General features: G+C 42.6%; 1 protein-coding gene across 3 annotated transcripts in view; it reads right to left on the bottom strand.

Annotated features, from left to right (window-relative positions):
• VOPP1 (VOPP1 WW domain binding protein) overlaps positions 1-19,839 on the bottom strand; it is a 140,669-nt gene that overhangs the window by 34,067 nt on the left and 86,763 nt on the right. The window contains exons 5-6 of one of the 3 annotated variants that reach the window (XM_073886909.1): positions 6,211-6,255; positions 2,424-5,016 (exon numbers count right to left, since the gene is read on the bottom strand). The exons of 1 other annotated variant lie outside the window; for it this stretch is intronic. In XM_073886909.1, coding sequence (XP_073743010.1) covers positions 4,826-5,016; positions 6,211-6,255 — 236 coding nt within the window. In that variant the 3' untranslated portion in view covers positions 2,424-4,825. Of the gene's footprint in view, positions 1-2,423; positions 5,017-6,210; positions 6,256-19,839 lie in introns of those variants that run through there. One more of the 3 variants, XM_025853150.2, reaches the window with a different exon arrangement.

Here is a 19,839-nt window from a genome sequence, read left to right as displayed (position 1 = left end):
ATGCTTGATATCATTCTCCAGTTCCTGTACAATGAGTACCAGGTCTGTGGCAAATGATTTCAGGATCTCGGGACTGTTTGTGATTTCCAGAGTCCAGAGATAGAGAGACAAATGCAGCTCACTCCAGCATTCCTGTTACTGTTGAAAAGAGATGGAGTGATGCTCCTCCTCTCTCAACACACTCTTGGGACCAGCACAAGAACTCCCTTCTTCAAGGATGGTAGCAGGGAGGGAAGCGTGTTGATAATCATCCCTGCACCCCCAGAGCATTTTAGGAGGGCTTTGTGCCCAGGAATGAGCAGGATCCTTCCTGGACAGTGCAAGACAGCCAATCCAAAACAGGAACATTACAATAAAAAGTTGTGGGGGGATGGAAGACAGCAAAAGAAATACCCAAAGTAATATAAACATACAAACATATTGCTTATAATTCATGGCTTATTCTGTGGTGCTCACAATCTCATCTTAAATAAATGGTGAGGGAAAACACACCCATTGCTGAGCAGTAGATAGATAACAAGTAGATAAACACTTGTTATCTACCTTTACGTAATCAAGGTCTGGAAGATGGGAACTACACGGAGGATGTATTCAAGGATCTTCTCCCCTACACCCCGGGTCTCATCAGATGGGCAAAGGATTAGGTGAGAGTTTTCTCTCCCACTGTGCTTCAATTTCTCCTGCTCAAGGAACTGTGGAGTGAGGGAGAACAGAGGATTTTAACTATTTGTTGACTCTCCACAATGTGCCGGGTACAAGCCTGGTGTAAAGTTGAGGAAACAGACTTGAGATCATTCGAGTGATTGAAACTTAAGTCATTTGTCTGAGGACACACGGCTAACAAACAGTAGACTCAGGACTGGAGCAAGGCTGTCCATCTTCAGAGCCCAGAGTCTCGCCATGATACCACAATGGGTAGTTATGCCCCTGTGGCTTGCCCTCATGTCTACTTTGTGCTGTCATCTTTGGCATTCAGAGTGTTAGCAGTTGAGAACTCAAATTATTAAGGATCATTTCAGCTGAGAGATGCTTGGCCAGTTGGGTGGAAAGGCTGGTGTAGTGAAAGTCAGGAGAAAGCTCGGCTGAGCTTCTTTCCTCTGGTGCCAGAGAAAACCTCCACATCTGTGGTGCTGGTGACTGGGTCATGATTTCTCACAGGTGCTTGGGTTTCCACTTTGCAGGGCTCTCTCTACAACGTTGCATCCAGGGGCTGTGGGAAAGGGATGGCAGCCCAGCTCATGAATGTTTTAAGTGACTGACACATTAGAAAATACTTGTTTTAATTGACTGATACATTAGAAGATGCTTAACTCAGTTTTTAAAAATTAAATAATGATACCACTTAGCCCACCTCCCGACACCTTGCAATGCAGAGCGTCCCCTTTGTGAGAAAGCAGGCTGCGGGGCCGTTAGTTCCTGCAATTGGCTGTCCCCCTTACCTGGGGGCCAGGGGCAGAGAACACGGCACACCCACAGGTCAACGTTACCCTGGCATAGGCCCCTTGCCCATGCTTGCTCTCGGCCCTTGCTGGCTTCCCTGTGGAGTTTTTGTAAAGCCCTCACCTCCCCAGCCACCTTCTCTTAACATTCCTGCTTCAGTCTTCTCTATTATTCAACCTGACCTGCCATCTTCTATTTCAGAATTACTCAGAATTTCTGCCCTTGTACCTTATTTTTTCTTTTTTTTTTTTGCCTTGAGAGCCATTATAGATTTCTTGAAGTTCAATGAAATTTGGGAGGAACAGATAAAAGTGAGCACTCAGTCACTGTTTGCCATCTCAAGTCATGACCTTTGACATAAATGAGGCTGCTTCCAATTTGCTGGGGCAAGCTGATAACCTGGTGGGGTGTCCTGTACATTAGGTAAGGTGTGTAAATCAGCCCTGACTTCGCCAGAGGGAGCTGCTTGACCTCCTCTGGCTTATTTCCTGTCCTGTTTTATTAAGTAGGCTCTACGCCCAGCGTGGAGCCCAACACAGGGCTTGGACGCACGACCCTAAGATCAAGACCTGAGCTGGGATCAAGAGTTGGATGGACGCTTAACCGACTGAGCCACCCAGGCACCTGAAGAGCTGCATTTTTAAAATCAAGGCTCACCTACCTGTGGAAAGCAGATCCAGGCCCCCTGGATAACTAATGTCAGTGTTACCTGTGAGTTTATCTAATTAATGCTTCTGTCTTTCTACTTGCCTCAGATTATTTTTTCCTTAGCCAGATTTTTAAAATGTGTTGAGGCACCAAACGTTCCTTACATTCTTTGACGGCCTCTAATTTCTGGAGCTCCTGAGGCTGAGTGCACCATGCAGCCTCCTCCATGCCACCTCCACCTGGCTGAACCCATGACCCACTGTGGGCCCTTCCTCCTTAGAACCCTTACCTCTACCCTCTTCCCCACTTCCCAACAAAACAATCGGAGCATGTGCCCAAATTCATTTTTTTATTTTGCACACATAGGAAATGGGGCCCTATGAAAAGAGAACAAAAAAAGAGGTGTGAGCCAAATGTTGCAGAGGAAAAACATGCACAGATCTGCTCCCAGTTTACTCCTAACCACCGACTCTATAAGACTTCAACACACCAGGAGCTGGACTCACTCCAGGAGGGGGACACAGTCCACTGCCAGCACAGACGGAAGGAGAGTGGCCAAGAAATGTCACCACACGTGGAATTTCTACACACAGTATCAGCGTTCACTGTAGAAGGGTTCTCACCCAGGTTCAAGGGAAACCAAAATTTATCTTCACAAACATGGAATACAAAATTGTTGAGCACTACCTAAATCATTCAATCTCTGAGATCATTTGCTATCAAAAAGATAAATAAAATTTAGTCACGGATATCTGGGTGCTTTTTCAACCGCACCCTGATCCAATTCCGGGGCAGCTCTTACTGTGCTTCATTATTAAAAAAAAAAAAAAGTGAAGGGAGAAATTTCAGTCAAAAATGCAAAACGAATGACCCGGAAGAAGAGGAACCTTCTGGACCCATGTAGTTGTCCTTGGCTGTAAACAGCAAATGTTGTGCTTTGTTGCCTCATCTGGATCAAGGACAGAGTGAGGAGAGGTACCGCCATCAGGGGCACGAGTTGGGAGGTCACACGAGGGTAGCTGAAGACTCCAGCAGCACCGTCTGCGTTTAAAAACCGTGTTTCCGAGGGTTTGTGTTTGGCTCCCAGCATTTCCTGTGGCGTTCCCTGGGAGGCGTGCAGATTCTCCGTCTTCGCAGGAAGCTAAGTCTGAGCACTTGCTGCAGTCCTGTTCTGATTTCTCACCCTTACCCTACCTAAACATCCCGGGAGCAAAGGGACACCCAGACTCCTGGTCTGCGGAAATGAAAACTCCAGCGAGATGTTCTGACGCTCAGGTTCAATGAGTAACAACTTCTCAAGAGGCTCCAATTAGTTTTTACAAAAATAAGCTCCCCCCCCCCCATTCCACTACTACAACACACAGGAGATCTACCCATCTTGGCTACGTTGCTTTGTCTTCCTATACACAACTGGTCAGATCTCAATCTGGGTTTAAATGCACCACCAGCATTATTTGCTGCAGAGGAACAGAACTTCCTTATAACCCGGTGACTACTTGTTAGATCCCAGGGTGACACATGTTTCTCAGCCAGGGTTTGCATTTCCAACCACATCTTCGATTCTAATTTTGATTACGTTGTCAGTGAATCCTATTCAGTACTTTTTGAAGAGATCTTCTGGCAGTCCCGGGATTTTGTATTCCTGTCTTTTTTTCAGCAAGCTTTTCCTCTTCAGAGGCTGACACACACACACACACACACACACACACACCCCTGCTGAGATCAAACCACTGGCTGCCCGTCAAAACCGCTGGCCGGACCCTGCCGGGACACTCTCCCCAAGGGGCTGATGTGACTTCCCAGCCAGATGTGCCTCTCCGCTTTGAAAGTGTCCATCACAACCACCACCAGGGCTGCCATAGGTAAGGGCGTGGAGACCTCTGGTCAGGCACCAAGGCCAGACAGCCGCTGACGTTCAGAGAAGACACTCTGAGTCTGACTTTCAAGGACGGGACTCTACATGAGCTTCCACAAACTCACTAAAAAGGGGGGGGAAACATTTTATTTCTGCCAAGTCAGACCAAGAGTTCATAAAATGCAATATCTCAGTTTGACGCAGGAAATCAATTTCCCACAAATTTAAGTAACTTTCCTTAGTGATTTTCAGGTAACTGTAGACATCCAACCTGACCTAACCTGGATCCTCATCTCCTCGATGATGTACACAGTCTTCTCCCAGCCCTGGCTTTGCAGAAGGGATGCCGCTCTCATCTCTAGGAAGTGAATGGACATAGAAAGTGCTATGAAGCTTCTCCCACACCGGAGTCTAACAGCTTCTTGAAGAGGAAGACTGACAGGACACATGGGGCTCCAAGAGTGGACCCCGCGGGCCCTCACTTCTGTGAGCTGACTGCTGTGTGCCTGGGAGGAAGCTGCCTAGGCCAGAACAGCCCCTCCTTGTGCTCCGCCTACACACATGGGCCCTGCTGTGGCTCCTTCTCCTTAGTCTCTCTCCCGAGGATCTTGGGTGTCAACCCTTGGGGACTGTCCACACGCTGCCAGAGCTCAGATTACATCAGAAACAGAAGCAACAGAGGAGACACAGGATAAATTCAAATACTGGTTCTCCACAGAAAACTTGAAAGGGAGCTGTGCTTGCTTTGAAGATATCAATGAGGAATTTGCCCTTAGTGGCTCAGAAGACAATTCCTGGAAGCGAACATCGATGGGGACAGAGAGGTGGGGTGAAAGCGCCCCTCCCTGTTCCCCTGTGAGGTCGCACAGGCCGTGCCCCCTGCTACTTGGCCTTCACCACCTGTTCATATGGGGGCGGGGGCGTATTGCAGTAAGAGGGGGGCGGAGGGTAGGCTGTGCTTCCCTGGGGTGAGCTGGGTTGGACCTGGAAAGCCATCGCCATGGGATTTCCAGCAGGATTCATCCCTGGTCCTCCAGGGTCGGTGTAATACGGCAGCCCCGGCTGCTGGGCTCCTGAAAAGACAGATGAGCAGATGTGAACAGAGTGGAAAAAAGGCAAACTGCCTATCACCCCCGGCCATCCCCTGAGCTGACATGGACTGAGGGCCAAATGCCCAGACACAGTGGGGCACCCGGGACATGGGAACGAACCAGAGCCACACATGAGTCCCCAGCCTCATGCTGCCCATGCTCTGGGGTGCAGACGGCTGAAAGGGCACCCACAAACTCCCCAGGGTGGCTAAGCGACAGGACGGACATTAATAGGATCAGGTACAGTAGGTGGTGGGGCTCCCATGTCGCTAACCCAAAGCCTGAATGATAAACCAAGGAGGCTCTGCAAAGAGCTGGGGAAGTGCGTGCTGAAAAAATTACCAACAGAGAAGGCCGTGTCCACTTTCAAGTGAAGAAGACCAGGGCCACAGTAAGGTAAGCCAATTCGAAGCTCCCTACTGGTTTCCTGACTCTTGCCAGAATTATCACTGGCAGCTCCATAAGCCCTTTGAGAACACAGTTTGCTGAAGTCCATTCCTGAAGTCTGGCCTCCATTTCCATCCGCTGGGCTAACATTTTATCAGGGTGGCGGATACTGGTCATCCAGGTGAGCCCAAGTTCACAGACAGGGAGACCATGGGAGCAAATGCCAGAAGGGTGGGTTGATGCATCTATGGAAGCTCCATTTGTCTTTGGCACTGCTGGAGGAGATGGTTTTCTCCACGGGTGAGGCTATAGGATGCAGGCTGACTCCCCTGCTTCAGGCCAGGGTGCAGGACATGGGAGGAGGGCACCCAGAAAACAAAGAAGGTGACAAGCTGGCCACCCTGTCCCAGATCGAGTCGTAACTCTCATTTTAATGGGCAGGAATATTTGAGCTGCTATTTTCGAGTCTATGTTTTAGATTTGCTCACTCTGATCATGTGGATAATGCTACAGAGGACTGAATATATAAAGAAAGAATCGAGAAAAACAAAACGAAACAAAACTGTGAGCTTTGGGTGTGTCCCGGGCTAAGCTAATTTTGTGGGTAGACTCAGGTCTATTGGAGTTAGGCCTCATTTAACCCAGAAAGCTACTCGGAGTGTCAGAGAAATCATCCCTGTATGTATATTGGTTAGGGCTTTTATTTTTTATTTTTTTCCTTTTTTCAAATGTCTCTTGCCACAGTTTAACTGAATAAAGGTCAGTTTACTAAGAAAGATGCCCACCGACCTGCGTAAGATGTCGCAAACCTGGCCTGTGTCAGATCTGGGAAATCTACAAATGTGCGAAAGGAGAGAATGTAAGACAGAAACTGAAGACCAGAAATGCATTCCCGGGTGTCAGTAGGGGAGCCATCAGCCACAAATGCCAGCTTTATCAATCACTGCCTCATCTCACACCTGTACGGCCCAGCAGTTAGCACCTGCTCCTATCTGTGCATCTTCCCACTGCCTTGGGATGCATTTGCTTACAGGCCCATGACCAGCCACGACCATGAGTTTCCCAAGGGCAGAGATTGCAATTTATTTATCTCTGGATCCCTGTATATTTTATATAAACAAAAAGTTACTTAAAGATTAAAAAAAAAAAAAACAACCAGGCAATTCTAATAGTTTGGAAAAGACTGACTATGAGAGAAATCCGTGACTATGAGAGAAGGAGAGAATGAGAGGTATTCAGGGGAATAACCCAAAGGCCCTGGGGACCAATTCAGTGTGAAATGCTTGAGGACAGGAAGAGGCCTGACTCGAAGAGACCCTGGTTTCCCGTCTTGAGAAAAGGGCCCAACAAGAAAGACAGGGGATATAAGGAAAGAGGGGGTGCAGGGGAAGAGGGGGTGCAGGGTAAGGGCAGGGCCAATGAAAGCTCCATGCTGGGCCTGCTGGAGCCTCAGGACTCTCCTGTAAAAGTGGGGACAAAAACGTGGGTGTGGTTAAAACCAGGCAGGAATTGTGCAGGGAGGGAGAAAAGTCGGCTGAGGAGGGAACTGGAGGAAAGACCAACATTCAAGACAGGAAGAAAACACCAAGCGTGTAGGTGGTAGAGAAGAATGCAAAGGAGACTGGGCAGAAATACTGAAGCACAGTGAAGTAGGGGTTGTGTTATGGCGGCAAAGGGAAAGGAGAATTTTTAAGGAAGAAGTGATTGGTCCTCTACAATGTCAAATAGACAAAGTTTGCAAACCAAGCCAGTGTGACTGGTCCTAAAGAACAAAATTGAAAAGTGCACCTATCAGCAGAATGGAACCAGGTAAAATAAAATCCAAGGGAGCTAAGGGTTGACACAAAACTGAACAAAAAAGAACCTTTTCAAAAATGTATGCATGGAGGATAAAGAAGATTCAGAAAGAAAACAAATGGCCCAAAGAAAAACATTCAGTCTGATTCTCTTGTTAAAATGGTTTGAAATGTAAATGGAGATTAAAATGAGGGAAAATAAAACTCTAAGATAAGTAATAACAGGGTGGGTTTGGGGAGAACAATCAGATGGTCTGACTCTTGACGAAAGTACCACTGTGTAGGAAGTGAGGAAGAAAACCAGCATTCAAGCCCTGCATTAATACTATGAGATGCGCATCACTTATTCCCGTTTTGTAGATGCAAAAGCTCAAGGCCAAAAATTGTACACAATTTGCCCAGGAGGATCTTCTTCTACTGGACGATATTTGGATCTGTAAGAAACAAGGAGTCCATCCCGCAGCAAGTGAGGGGAAGTAGCTAAGAGTGAGCTGGGGTGGGCAGCGTACACAGATGGAAGGAAAGAGCTTGAGTCCCTGTACGCTGCAAAGTAAGCCACGGAGTTAAACCAGGAGCCTCCCTCTTTGTGACTTTTTATCACAAGAGGTAACTCTTAAAAACTGGGGTGTCAGTTGCTGCCAAAATACCAGAACGAATTCTTGCAGAGAACATTTTCGTGATTGATAGACAAGTCTCCCCCCCTTCATTACTTGCCCCTTTCTTTCTTCTTATACTATATCTATTCATTTTGCTAAATTGTCTCAGCTACTAAAAATATTTTCCCGTTCATTCTCTAGGACTTTTTTAGATATGTAATGATATATTGTTTACAATTAGAAATAGTTTTATGTCTCCTTCCTAATGGTAAAATATTATCTTTCATGTTAATACTTTAGCCAGAAGTTCTAGAACAACGTTAAATATTGGTGATAGTAAATATTCTAATTTTTTAATGGGGATACTTTTACTGTTGCACTAAAGATGACGTTGGCAGCAGGCCCAGAGTATAAATTTACTTCATCCTTACTGAACATCAAAAGGCACAGCTGGTAATACTGGGGGTATATCACTGAGGACTTGATCCTTGCCTTCCAGGACCCTGAAGGAACACAGTCTTTATTATATTAAGAAAAAGCCTTACAATACCAGTTACATTACTAGTTTACAGTACACTAATGGTTTTGAAAGAGTTGTGATAAGGGATTTATACTGAATTTTATCAAATTTTATCAACAGCTTTTTCAGCATCTACTGAGGTACTCATTTTTTGTTTTGTTTTGCATTTTTTATTGTGGTAAAATATACATAACCTAAAATTTACCACCTCGACCATTTTTAAGTTTACAATACAGTGGTATTAAATATACTCACAGTGTTGTGCAATCATCACCATGATAGGTCCCATAACTCTTTTCATCTTGTAAAAATGAAATCCTATATCCATTAAACAATAACTCCCCATTATCCCCTTTCCCTAGCCCTGGGCAACCACCAGTGTACTTTCTGTCTTTATGATTCTGACTACTCTAAGTGCCTCACATAAGTGGAATCATACAATATTTGTCTTTTTGTGGCTGACTTATTTCACTTAGGACAGTATCTTCAAAGTTCACCAATGTTGTAGTACATCATACTTCCTTTCTAAATTAATATCCCATTGTGTATGTGTGTACATGCCACATTTTGTTTATCCATTCATTTGTCAATGGACACTTGTGTTACTTCTATGTGTCAGTAATTGTCAATAACGCTGCTATGAACTTGGGTGCACAAATTTATCTTCGAAACTGCTTTCAGTTCTTCTGGCTTTATACCCAAGAAGTGAAATTGCTGGATCATGTATGATGGTAATTATATTTTTAACTTTTAGGAACTGACATACTGTTCCCATAGTGGCTATACTATTTCACATTCCCACCAACGGTGCAAAAGGGTTCCAATTTCTCCACATTCTTGCCCACACTTGTTTTCTGCTTTTTGACAGTACCTATCTTAGTGGGTATGAGGTGGTTATCTTGTAGCCTTGATTTGCATTTCCCTAATGATTAGTGATCTTGAGCATGTATTCATGTGCTTGTTGGCCATTCGTATATCTTCTTTGGAGAAATGTCTATTCAAGTCCATTGCCTATTTTTGAATAGGGTTATTTGATTTTTTGTTTTGGTTGAGTTTTACGAGTTCTCTCTATATTCCAGATATTAACTGCTTTATTAGATATGATTTGCAAATATTTTCTCCTATTGTGGGCATAGCCATTTTACTCTAGTGATAGTGTCTTTTGATACATAAAATATTTAAATTTTCATGAAGTCCAACCTGCATTTTCTTTTTCTTTTATCACTCAGACCTGTGGTGTCATATCCAAGAAATCATCGCCAAATCCAGTGTTGTGATACTTTTGTCCTTGTTTTCGTCTTCTTCTTTTTAAAGATTTTATTTATTCATCTGAGAGAGAGGGACAGAGAGAACACACAAGCAGGGGGAGAGGCAGAGGCAGAGGCAGACGGAGAAGCAGGCTCCCCGCTGAGCCAGGAGCCCGATGTGGGGCTCGATCCCAGGACTCGGAGATCACGACCTGAGCTGAAGGCAGACACCCTACCATCTGAGCCACCCAGGCGCCCCTGTCCTTGTTTCCTTCTAAGAGTTTTATTGTTTTAGGTCTTACATTTAGGTCCTTGATCCATTTATTTTTTAAGATTTCTTTTTTTTTTTTAAGTAGGTTCCACACCTAGCATGGAGCCCAACATGGGGCTTGAACTCATGACCCTGAGATCAAGACCTAAGCTGAGATCAAAAGTTGGTCATCTAACTGAATGAGCCACCCAGGCACCCCTTAAAGATTTTATTTTCAAGTAATCTCTACATCCAATGTGGGGTTTGACCTTACAACCCCGAGATCAAGAGTCACATGCCCTACCAACTGAGCCAGCCAGGCACCCCCAGTCCTTGATCCATTTTAAGTTAATTTTTGTACACAGTGTTAGGTAAGGGTCCAACTCCATTCTTTTGCATAGGGATTTCCAGTTTTCCCAGCATAATTTGTTGACCAGACCATCCTTTGCCCATTGAATGGCCTTTGGCACTCCTGCTAAAAGTAATTTGATCAAATACGCATGGGTTTATTATGGGGCTCTCTATTCTTTTCCATTGGTTTGCTTATCTGTCTTTATGCCAATACCACACTGTTTTGATTAGGGTAGCTATTTAGTAAGTTCTGAAATCAGGAAGTGTGAATCCTTCAATTTTTGCCTACTCTTTCAAGGCTGTTGGCTAATCAATGTCCTTTGAGATTCCATATGAATTTTAGGATGGGTTTTTCTATTTCTGTAAAAAACATCATCGGAACTTTGATAGGGTTTGCCTAGACTCTGTAGAATGCTTTGGGTAGTATTGACATTTTAACAATATTAAGTCTTCCAATCCATGGATATGAGGTCAGTTTCCATTTATGTCCTTTAAAATTTCTTGCAGCAATGTTTATAGTTTCCACTGTACAAGTCTTTCACCTCCTTGGTTAAATCACTAATTATTTTATGTTGTACTGCTACTATAAGTGGAACTGTTTTTTAATTTCCTTGTCAGACTGTTCACTGCTCATGTATAGAAATTTAACTGATTTTTCTGTTGATTGTTTCTTGATACTTTGCTGAATTCATTTATTCTATCTTTTTTTGGTCAAATCTTTAGAATTTTCTACATATAAGATCATATCATCTGTAGTTTCCTTCCTTCCTTTCTTTTTTTTTCCTCTCCTCTCCTTTCCTTTCTCACCCCCTGCCCCCCAATCTCTCTTTCTTTCATCTTTGTCTGGTTTTGGCATCAGGGTGATGCTGGCCCTGTAGAATGTATTTGGAAGTTTTCCTACCTCTCCCATTTTTTGGAATAGTTGAAAAATAGGTATTAACTCTTCTTTAAATGTTCAGTAGAATTCACCTATGAATCCATCTGGTCCTCAACTTTTGTTTGTTGGGAGTTTTTTGATTACCAGCTCAAATTCAGTACTAGTAATTGGTCTGTTCAGATTTTCTATTTCTTCATGATTTAGCTTTGAAAAATTATACGTTTCTAGGAATTTATTCATTTCTTCCAGGTTGTCCAATTTGTTGGCATGATTTTTGTGGTATTCCCTTATAATCATTCATATTTCTATAATGTCAGGTTTTACTTCTCTTTTGTTTCTGATTTTATTTATTTGGGTCCTTTCTCTTTTTTTCTTGATAAATATGGCTAAGGGCTTACCAATTTTATATTTTCAAAGAACCAGCTCTTGGTTTCATTGATTTTTTTCTATTGTTTTGATGAGGTAGTTACCTCTTATTCCTAGTTTGCTGATTGTGTGTGTGTTTTATTATAAAAGGGTGTTGAATTTCATCAAATGCTTTTTCTGCATCAATTGAGATGATTATGTGGTTTTTTTCCTTCATTCTGTTGATGTGGTTTATTACACTGATTTCTATTTGTTGAACAGTCTTTGCAATTCAGGAATAAATGCCATTTGGTCACTGTGTATAATCCTTTAAAAATACTCCTGAATTCTGTTTGCTAGTATTTTGTTGAGGGGTTTTTCATCAATGTTCACTGAGGACAATGGTCACCTACAATTGTCTTGTAGTGTCTTTGTCTGACTTTGGTGTCAAGGTTATTAACGTTGGCCTCATATAATGCGTTAGGAAGAGTTGCTTCCTCTCCAATTTTTGGGAAAGTATGAGAAATGAAATCACCAGATTCAGGGCTTTTTTTGTTGGGAATTTTCTTTTTCTTTCTTTTTTTTTTTTTTAAAGATTTTATTTATTTCTTCGACACAGAGAGAGAGATCACAAGTAGGCAGAGTGGCAAGCAGAGGGAGAAACAGGCTCCCTGCTGAGCAGGGAGCCCAGTGTGGGACTCGATCCCAGGGCCCTGGGATCATGACCTGAGCCAAAGGCAGACGCTTAACCAACTGAGCCACCCAGGTGTCCCTACAATAATACTTTCTTTAAAAGATTTATTTATTTGAGAGAGAGAAAGAGAGAGTGCCCGTGTGCAAGCAGGAGGAGGGGCAGAGGAAGAGGGGGAGAGAGAGAATCCTCAAGCAGACTCCCCACTGAGCACGGAGCCCAACATGGGGCTGGACCTCAGGATCCTGAGATCATGACCTAAGCCGAGGTTGGATGCTTAACCGACTGAGCCACCCAGGCATCCCCTATAATAATACTTTTTATATTGCCAAGGAACCTACCTTTACTGAGATGTTTATTTCTCCATATGGCTTCGAGTTACTGTCTAGTGTCCTTTCATCTCATCCTGCCAGACTCCCTTGGGCATTTCCGGCAGGGCATCAGGGTGATGCTGGCCCTGTAGAATGTATTTGGAAGTTTTCCTACTTTTCTAAGTCTACCGGTTGCAAAGTCCTTCAGCTTTTGTTTATCTGGGAATGTCTTAGTTTCTTCCTCACTTTTGAAGGAAAGTTTTGCCTAGATAGAGTATTCTTGGTTGACAGATTTTTTTATTTTAGCACTCTGAATATGTCAGCCCACTGTCTTCTGTCCTCCATAGTTTCTGATGAGAAATCTGCTTATGTTCTCACTGAGCGATGATCCCTGTGGTTTTCAAGATTCTCTCTTGGTCTCTGGCTTTTGAAAGACTGACTATAATGTGTCTTGGTGTGGCGGAGTTTGTTGAGGTTCTTGGATGTTGATATTCATGTCTTTCACCAAATTTTGGAAGTTTTCAACCATTATTTCTTCAAATATTCTCTGTGCCCTCTTTTCTCCCTCTTCTCCTTCTGAAGCTTCCATGATGCAAATGCTGGTCTGCTTGATGCTGCCCTACAAGCCCCTTAGGCTCTCTTCACTTTTCTTCAATCTTTTTTCTTTGTGTTCCTCAGACTTGATCAATTCTATGGTCTTGTCTTCAGTTTGCTGATTCTCTCTTCTGCTTGTTCAGACCTGTCTTTGAATCCATGTGGTGAATTTTTCATTTCACTTATTGTACCTTTTAGTTCCAGAATTTCTTGTTGGCATCTTTTTAGGTTATCTCTTTAATATTTCCACTTGTTAATACGTCGTTTTCTTTACCTTCTCCACATATTCCTGTAGTTCTCTGAGTATCTTTAAAACAAATGTTTTAAATATCTGTTTAGCAGATATGGCATTAGGTCTTTTTCATGAACAGTCTGTTGATTTAATTTTTTCTTTGAATGGGCCATGCTTTCTTATTTCTTTGTATGATTTGTGATTTTTTTTTGTTGAACACTGGACATTTGAATCTAATAATGTGGTAACTCTGGAAATCACATCCTCCTCTTTCCCCAGAGTCTGCTGTCTTTGCTACTATTTTTATTTTTTAAAATTAATTGTTGTAGGCTGTCTCTGTGCTGAGAATCAGCCTGAGATATAAATTAAAGTCTTCTCCCTGGGATGTGCAGTCACGTTCTAATTTTTTGTATATGCAGTTGTTTTTGAACATCTTAGCCTTTAATGTCTGGCTCTAAAAGGAGAAAAAGTGAAAAATGAAGGGACAGGGAGAAGGGCACTGGCCATTTAAATTCCCCGGAGGTCACTTCAGCTGGAGGAGGAAGGGCTTGGAACAGTGTGGGGAGGTATCTCTTAAACCAGTACTAGCAAATAGCTATCAGAGTGCAGAGCCCCCATATTTGGAGGGCAGGGTCCTTTTTGCCCACCCTGCTCCTGCACACTATGCACAAGCTCCTCAAGGAGTACGTGCTCATCTGCCTATCAAGTGGCCTGCATTGAGGATGGGTAGCTGCTAGAGTGCTAAGAGTTGAAATTGACCAAATTAACTGCAATTTAACCTCCAAGTCTTCCCCGAAAGTTACAAGCTTTCAACAGACTGAAAAATTCCAAGAAAACAGTTAAAATCCATGTATAACTTTTGATTCTCTCACAACTTAACTAGTAATAGCCAACTGCAGACTGGAAAGCTTACTGATAACATAGTCAATTAACACATACTTTGTATGTTATATGTATTATATATATATGGCATTCTTACAATAAAGTAAGCTGGAGAAAATGTTATTAAGAATATTGTAAAGAAGAGAAAACACATTTACAGAACTGTATGGTATTAACTGAAAAAAAAAAAAAAACCCACACATATAAATGGACCCGCACAGTTCAAACTTGTATTGTTCAAGGGTCTACCTGTGTAGTTACATCAGACAGTTTCTGCAATTTTTGGCTAGATGGGGAGAGAAGTTCCTGGTGCTTCCTACTCCAACTTCTTCCCGGAATTCTCTGCCAATCACGCTTTTTGATCTAACTTACAATGTTAACAGCTTGCCTAATATTAGACTATCCTTGCTCTCTTAGGAAGATCAATGCTTGGTTATGGTGGTTTCCTTCTTTGACACACTGTTTAATTTAGCTTTCTAGGACTTTTGTATTTATGCTCATTAAACGCATTTCAGTATAAGTTAATTCTGCTGTTGCTTCCAAGTCATACCAGCTTCATAAAGCAAATGATAATAGATTTCTATATTTTTTTCCATGATTTTCTATATATTGTAGTAATACACACACTGTTAAAATGCACAGGTTCTTAAAAGTTTCAAAGATACCTTATGAATTTACAGCCATTTTAGAAGTTAATTCTTTGAAAAGTTCTTCAAACTCTTGCTAGGTCCACTGAAATTTTCAAGGTTCTGATGCCTCTTTGGTAATACACTTTCCTATCTTACCAAGGCTTTCCAATCTTACCAAGGCTTTCCATTTCATGAATACTTCCTTATAACGTTTAATCTTCTCTGTTTTAATTTATGATTTTATTTTTTCTCTGTTTTACGGATGAGATACATCAAGGGTAGGACTTGCAATGACATTTACTTTTATTGCTTTTGTACTGAGTACTAACTTTTAAATTTGCAAATCTATTCTTCTGCTTTGTGCAATTAATTTATATTTTTATTATTTGCTTCTTACTGCTTTCTGTGAGTTTATTAGTTTCTGAACCTCTTTTAAGGAGAGGTCAATTCATTTGCTTTCATATTTTAAACTTTTAGCAAAGAATAAGGCTATGAATGTACCTCTAGAAGTCAACTTACATACACTGCATATGTTTTTGTATTAACATTCATACTGATTCCTATATTCACTTGTGTATTCAACAAATATCGAATCCCTACCATGTGCCAGCACTGTTCCAGGCATTTAGGACACAGCAATGACAAAAACAAAATCTCAGTCTTTATGATGCTTGCAGCAAAGAGAGACAATAAGCAAGGTAAATAATAAAAAATACAGTACCTTGATATTAAGCGTTAAAACTGAAAACAAAGCAGGGATGTTGGAAAAAAGCAAAGAACAGAGGAAGAAAGGAAATGCAATTTTCTACTGTGTAAACAGGGAGGGTCTCATGAGAAGGTGAAAGACCTAAAAGAAATGAAGAAATCCACCCTGAGTGTATGGGGGAAGGTAATGGAGAAGCATGCCGTGTGTATATGGCAGGGAGGGTTTAGATGGAGAAAGACCCTTTCAGGCAAAAGGAATCACAGTGCAAAAGACACCAACATAGCAGCCTGGAAGGTCCGAGGAAAAGCAAGAGGCCAGTGTGCAGTGGGAGTGGAATGAGCTGGGAAGACAGCAGCAGGAGAGGCAAGTGGGAACAGAAGAGCAGTAGGAGGGGGAGAGACAGGGAGGGGCCTTGTTGACCACTGTAAAGACTTCTGACTGTGAGCACAGTGTGTGGTCTCTAGAGAGCTGTGAGCCTTCCACTTAGGAAGCGCTGACCTCTCTGACAGTGTCTGCTTTGTAGGAAATAGACCAAAGCAGGGGAAGTGGGAAGCAAGAAGACTAGCCGGGAGGCTCCGGTGAGAATCTGAATAAAAGGTGGCAGATGGGAGAAAACGTCAAGATGGCTTTAGGACCAAGCAGCTGGAAGAACAGAGCTGCCATTCGCTGAGATGGGAAGACTGGGTGGGCAGGCTTGGGGTAAGGAGCGGTAAATACCAGGCCCTCACTCCTACCCTTCATTTGCTCGACAAATGATTTAGGGAGTATTCTTTTATTTCCAAGTGGGAGCAGGTTATTTATTTGCTCATTTGTAGATTTCTTAAAACTACAAATTTAGAACCACTAATAGTAGCAGTTACTGCCACTTATGGAGCGTTGCCTCAGGCCTGGAGCTAACCACTGTCTGTGGGTCATCTCAGATGCAATCGCCCCTAGAAAGTCTCTTATGAGCTCAGCCTCACAGTTGAGGAGCTTGAAGCTTAGGGAAACCAAGTCACATTCCCAAGATGTGCTAGAGGGGCATGAAGTTAGAAATGAAACTGCGATCACCCTAGCCCAGACCCTGAGGTATATGATTTCTGCTTTTGTAAACTTATTTAGATTTTCTTGGTAGTGTACAACTCGACAAATTCTTTTAAATGCACCAGGAACTTTTATACTTTGATCAGATTCATAGTAATACATGGGCACTCCTCCAGTTCACAGCATGCTTTCCCCTCATTTCTAAGTTTTCGTGTTATACACTTGAATTTATTCAATACATAACTCAAGTTACATCGTCACAATACAAAATTATTTAAGATTTTTTTTTTAAGATTTTAATTATTTATTTGACAGAGAGAGACAGCGAGAGCAGGAACACAAGCAGGGGGAGTGGGAGAGGGAGAAGCAGGCTTCCCACTGAGCAAGGAGCCCGATGTGGGGCTTGATCCCAGGACTCTGGGATCATGACCTGAGCCGAAGGCAGCCACCTAACGACTGAGCCACCCAGGCGCCGTCAAAATTATTTTTATCAGCGTTAAAAAGACTTCTTTTATATATGTGTATATATTCAGAAAATCACGGGTTATTTCTTGAAGGATAAACAAAAGACTGGGAATGCTGGTAAGCTGAAAAAAAAAAGAGAACCAGGGAAGAAATGGCTTTGTATACTTCCTCTTGCATTTATTACCCATTACAAAAAAAAGGGGGGGGGGGCCTTTTTCTACTGCTTCTTTGGGAGGAGGAGGAGGAGGAGAGGGAGTTAAAAGGAGTATCTGTATTAGGTACCTAATACCTTCATGCTGACCCGCCAGGGTTTATAGAGATTATGTATGGAGTTGAAATACAGCTGAGACACACATGAACACTGGGGCCCCAATGTCTCACGAGAAAAGGCAGCCACAAGCTTTGTGAGCAAGGTAAGTAGGAAATAAAACCCTTCCACCAAAACCCTTTCACTTTTTCTTTCCTGGCTGTATAAATCAGAAGTTGAGTGAAGAAAAGTTTTGCTCACTACTGAAAATTTTTTACAACAGAAGCCAAAATAATTGTTCTAAGAATACAGTGGTATTCCAAGGAGCAAATCCTAGAGCACAAGGCAGAAAAAGAGCAACAGTGATCACATCCCAACAGAGATAAGGACCAAATTCTACTCTAGTCCTGTGGATCTCGAAGGTTCTTATACAGAATTTAATGCTTAGCTCGTATGAGATCGGTTATTACCACCAAAGCCCACCCCTCCTTTTTTGTTGTTGTTGTTTCTTATCAAACATCTAGACTCCTCTGTGTGGGTACTATTCTATAGCACCTGGGGATCTTGTTAAAATACAGATGTTGGTAGAGCATCTCTGCAGTACCACAGAGTCTGCACTTCTAACAAGCTCCCAGGGATGCACTTATGTCTCCAGCTCAAACTTTGAGTAGCAAGAACTAGACACTTTAGAAGTGTCTATCGATCTTCCTAACATTATTCTTCCTCTTAGAAGAGAAATCTGAGTCCTAAAGAGATTAGGTCCCTCGGTTCACTGGAACTCTTCCGTAAGTCCTGTCAACTCTAGGCCCAGATGGACCCCCCCCACCCCGGTTCTGTTGCCACCAACCTCCCGGCCCAGACCACCACTGCCTCCTCCTGAGATGGTGACAGCCAGTCTGGTTCCTCTTCTTCCATCTGTGATTCTCACGGAAAGTTCTCCCATGTGGCTATCAAATCACCTTTGATCATTCTCCGCTAAACACCCCCTTAATGCACTCCTATTACTTTTCTGTTACATTCTTCAGCTGTCTCTCTCTAATGCAGTATGTAATTGGATTTTTAACACAACTTGATGATATCTTAACACATTCAGAGCCACTGGAATATATATTGTAGGTAATCTTCCACTTTCATATTCTGCTTTTATGTCTCCTCAATGTTTCTCATCTACTCTGTTTTCTTGCCTTAAAAAATGTTTATTACTATCTTTGATGCTGATTTAGAATGCAGACATGTCACTTTTTTGGGGGGAGGGAACAGTGGCAGAGGGAAAGGGAGAGAATCATAAGCAGGCTCCACTCCCAGGGCAGAGCCTGACATCGGGCTTGACCTCACATCCCTGAGATCACGACCTGAGCCAAAATCAAAAGTCGGACGCTTAATCGACTGAGCCACCCAGATGCCCCAACATGTTACTTTTAATTCCAAGACTAGGTACTATAAAGATGCATAATAAGGCGTCAAACTCAATGCTGGGGTTCCTTTTGTGGAAAATTAGCATTACTGACTTCCTTCTACCCCTTTGCCAGTCTTTAACTGAACCTGGGGACAAACATGTTCTTTCCCCTTTCCACCCCATCATGTGCTTCTCCAGTTTGTAGAAGCCTCATGAACAAAAATGCTGTGCAGAAGTGCCCAAAGATGGCAAAGGTAATGTTGGAGCTGGCTTTCTTTTACTGAAGCTTCTGGTGACAGGCAGGAGGCCAATTCGAGGGTGTGGAGCGAACCCGATGACCTACTGGTGTCTACTGTGACTTTCTATGATTTTTCTCTCTTGTGTGCCTATAATAAATCAAAGGGAACTAATAAAATATCCCTGGCTTGGCTACATACCCACCGCTAAGCTCACTTTGTTTTCAGTAATAATAATTTGAGACCCTTCATGGGTCTCAAATGAGTAGCCAGCCTAGCTTCCTACCAGACAGCTTTTCCTCCACAGAGATGTAAGGTTAAAATATTTTTTCTTTCAAATTTTTATTTAAATTCTATTTAGTTAACATATAGTGTAATATTGGTTTCAGGAGATTTTAGTGATTCATCACTTACACATAACACTCAGTGCTCATCATAATCAGTGCCCTCCTTAATGCCCATCACCCATCTAGCCCATCCCCCCACCCACCTCCCTCCTTCAACCCTCAGTTTGTTCTCTGTCATTAGGAGTCTCTTATGGTTTGCTTCCCTCTCTTTTTTTCCTTTGCATGTATTCATTTGTTTGTTTCTTAAATTCCACATATGAATGAAATCATATGGTATCTTACTCTGACCTATTTCCCTTAGCACAATACACTGTAGCTTCATTCACATTGCAAATGGCAAGACTGTATTCTTCTGATGGCTGAGTAATATTCCACTATGTATACATACCACATCTTCTTCATCCATTCAACGGTCGATGGACATCTGGGCTCTCTCCACAGTTTGGCTATTGCTGATAATACTGCTATAAACATCAGGGTGCACGTGCCCCTCCGAGTCTGTATTTTTGTATCCTTTGGGTAAATACCTAGTAGTGCAAATGTTGGGTCATAGGGTAGTTCTATTTTTAACTTTTTGAGGAACCTCCATACCGTTTTCCAGAGTGGCTGCATGAGTTTGCATTCCCAAAAACAGTGTAAGAGAATTCCCCTTTCTCCGCATCCCTGCCAACACCTGT

This window comes from Callorhinus ursinus, unplaced genomic scaffold (assembly GCF_003265705.2).
Source record: "Callorhinus ursinus isolate GAN/ISIS: 27379988/994484 unplaced genomic scaffold, GSC_fseal_2.0 scaffold73, whole genome shotgun sequence".
In the NCBI taxonomy this organism is placed as follows: Eukaryota; Metazoa; Chordata; class Mammalia; order Carnivora; family Otariidae; genus Callorhinus; species Callorhinus ursinus.
The sequence above is the reverse complement of the archived record's forward strand: the minus strand, read 5'-3'. Positions and strand labels throughout refer to the sequence as shown.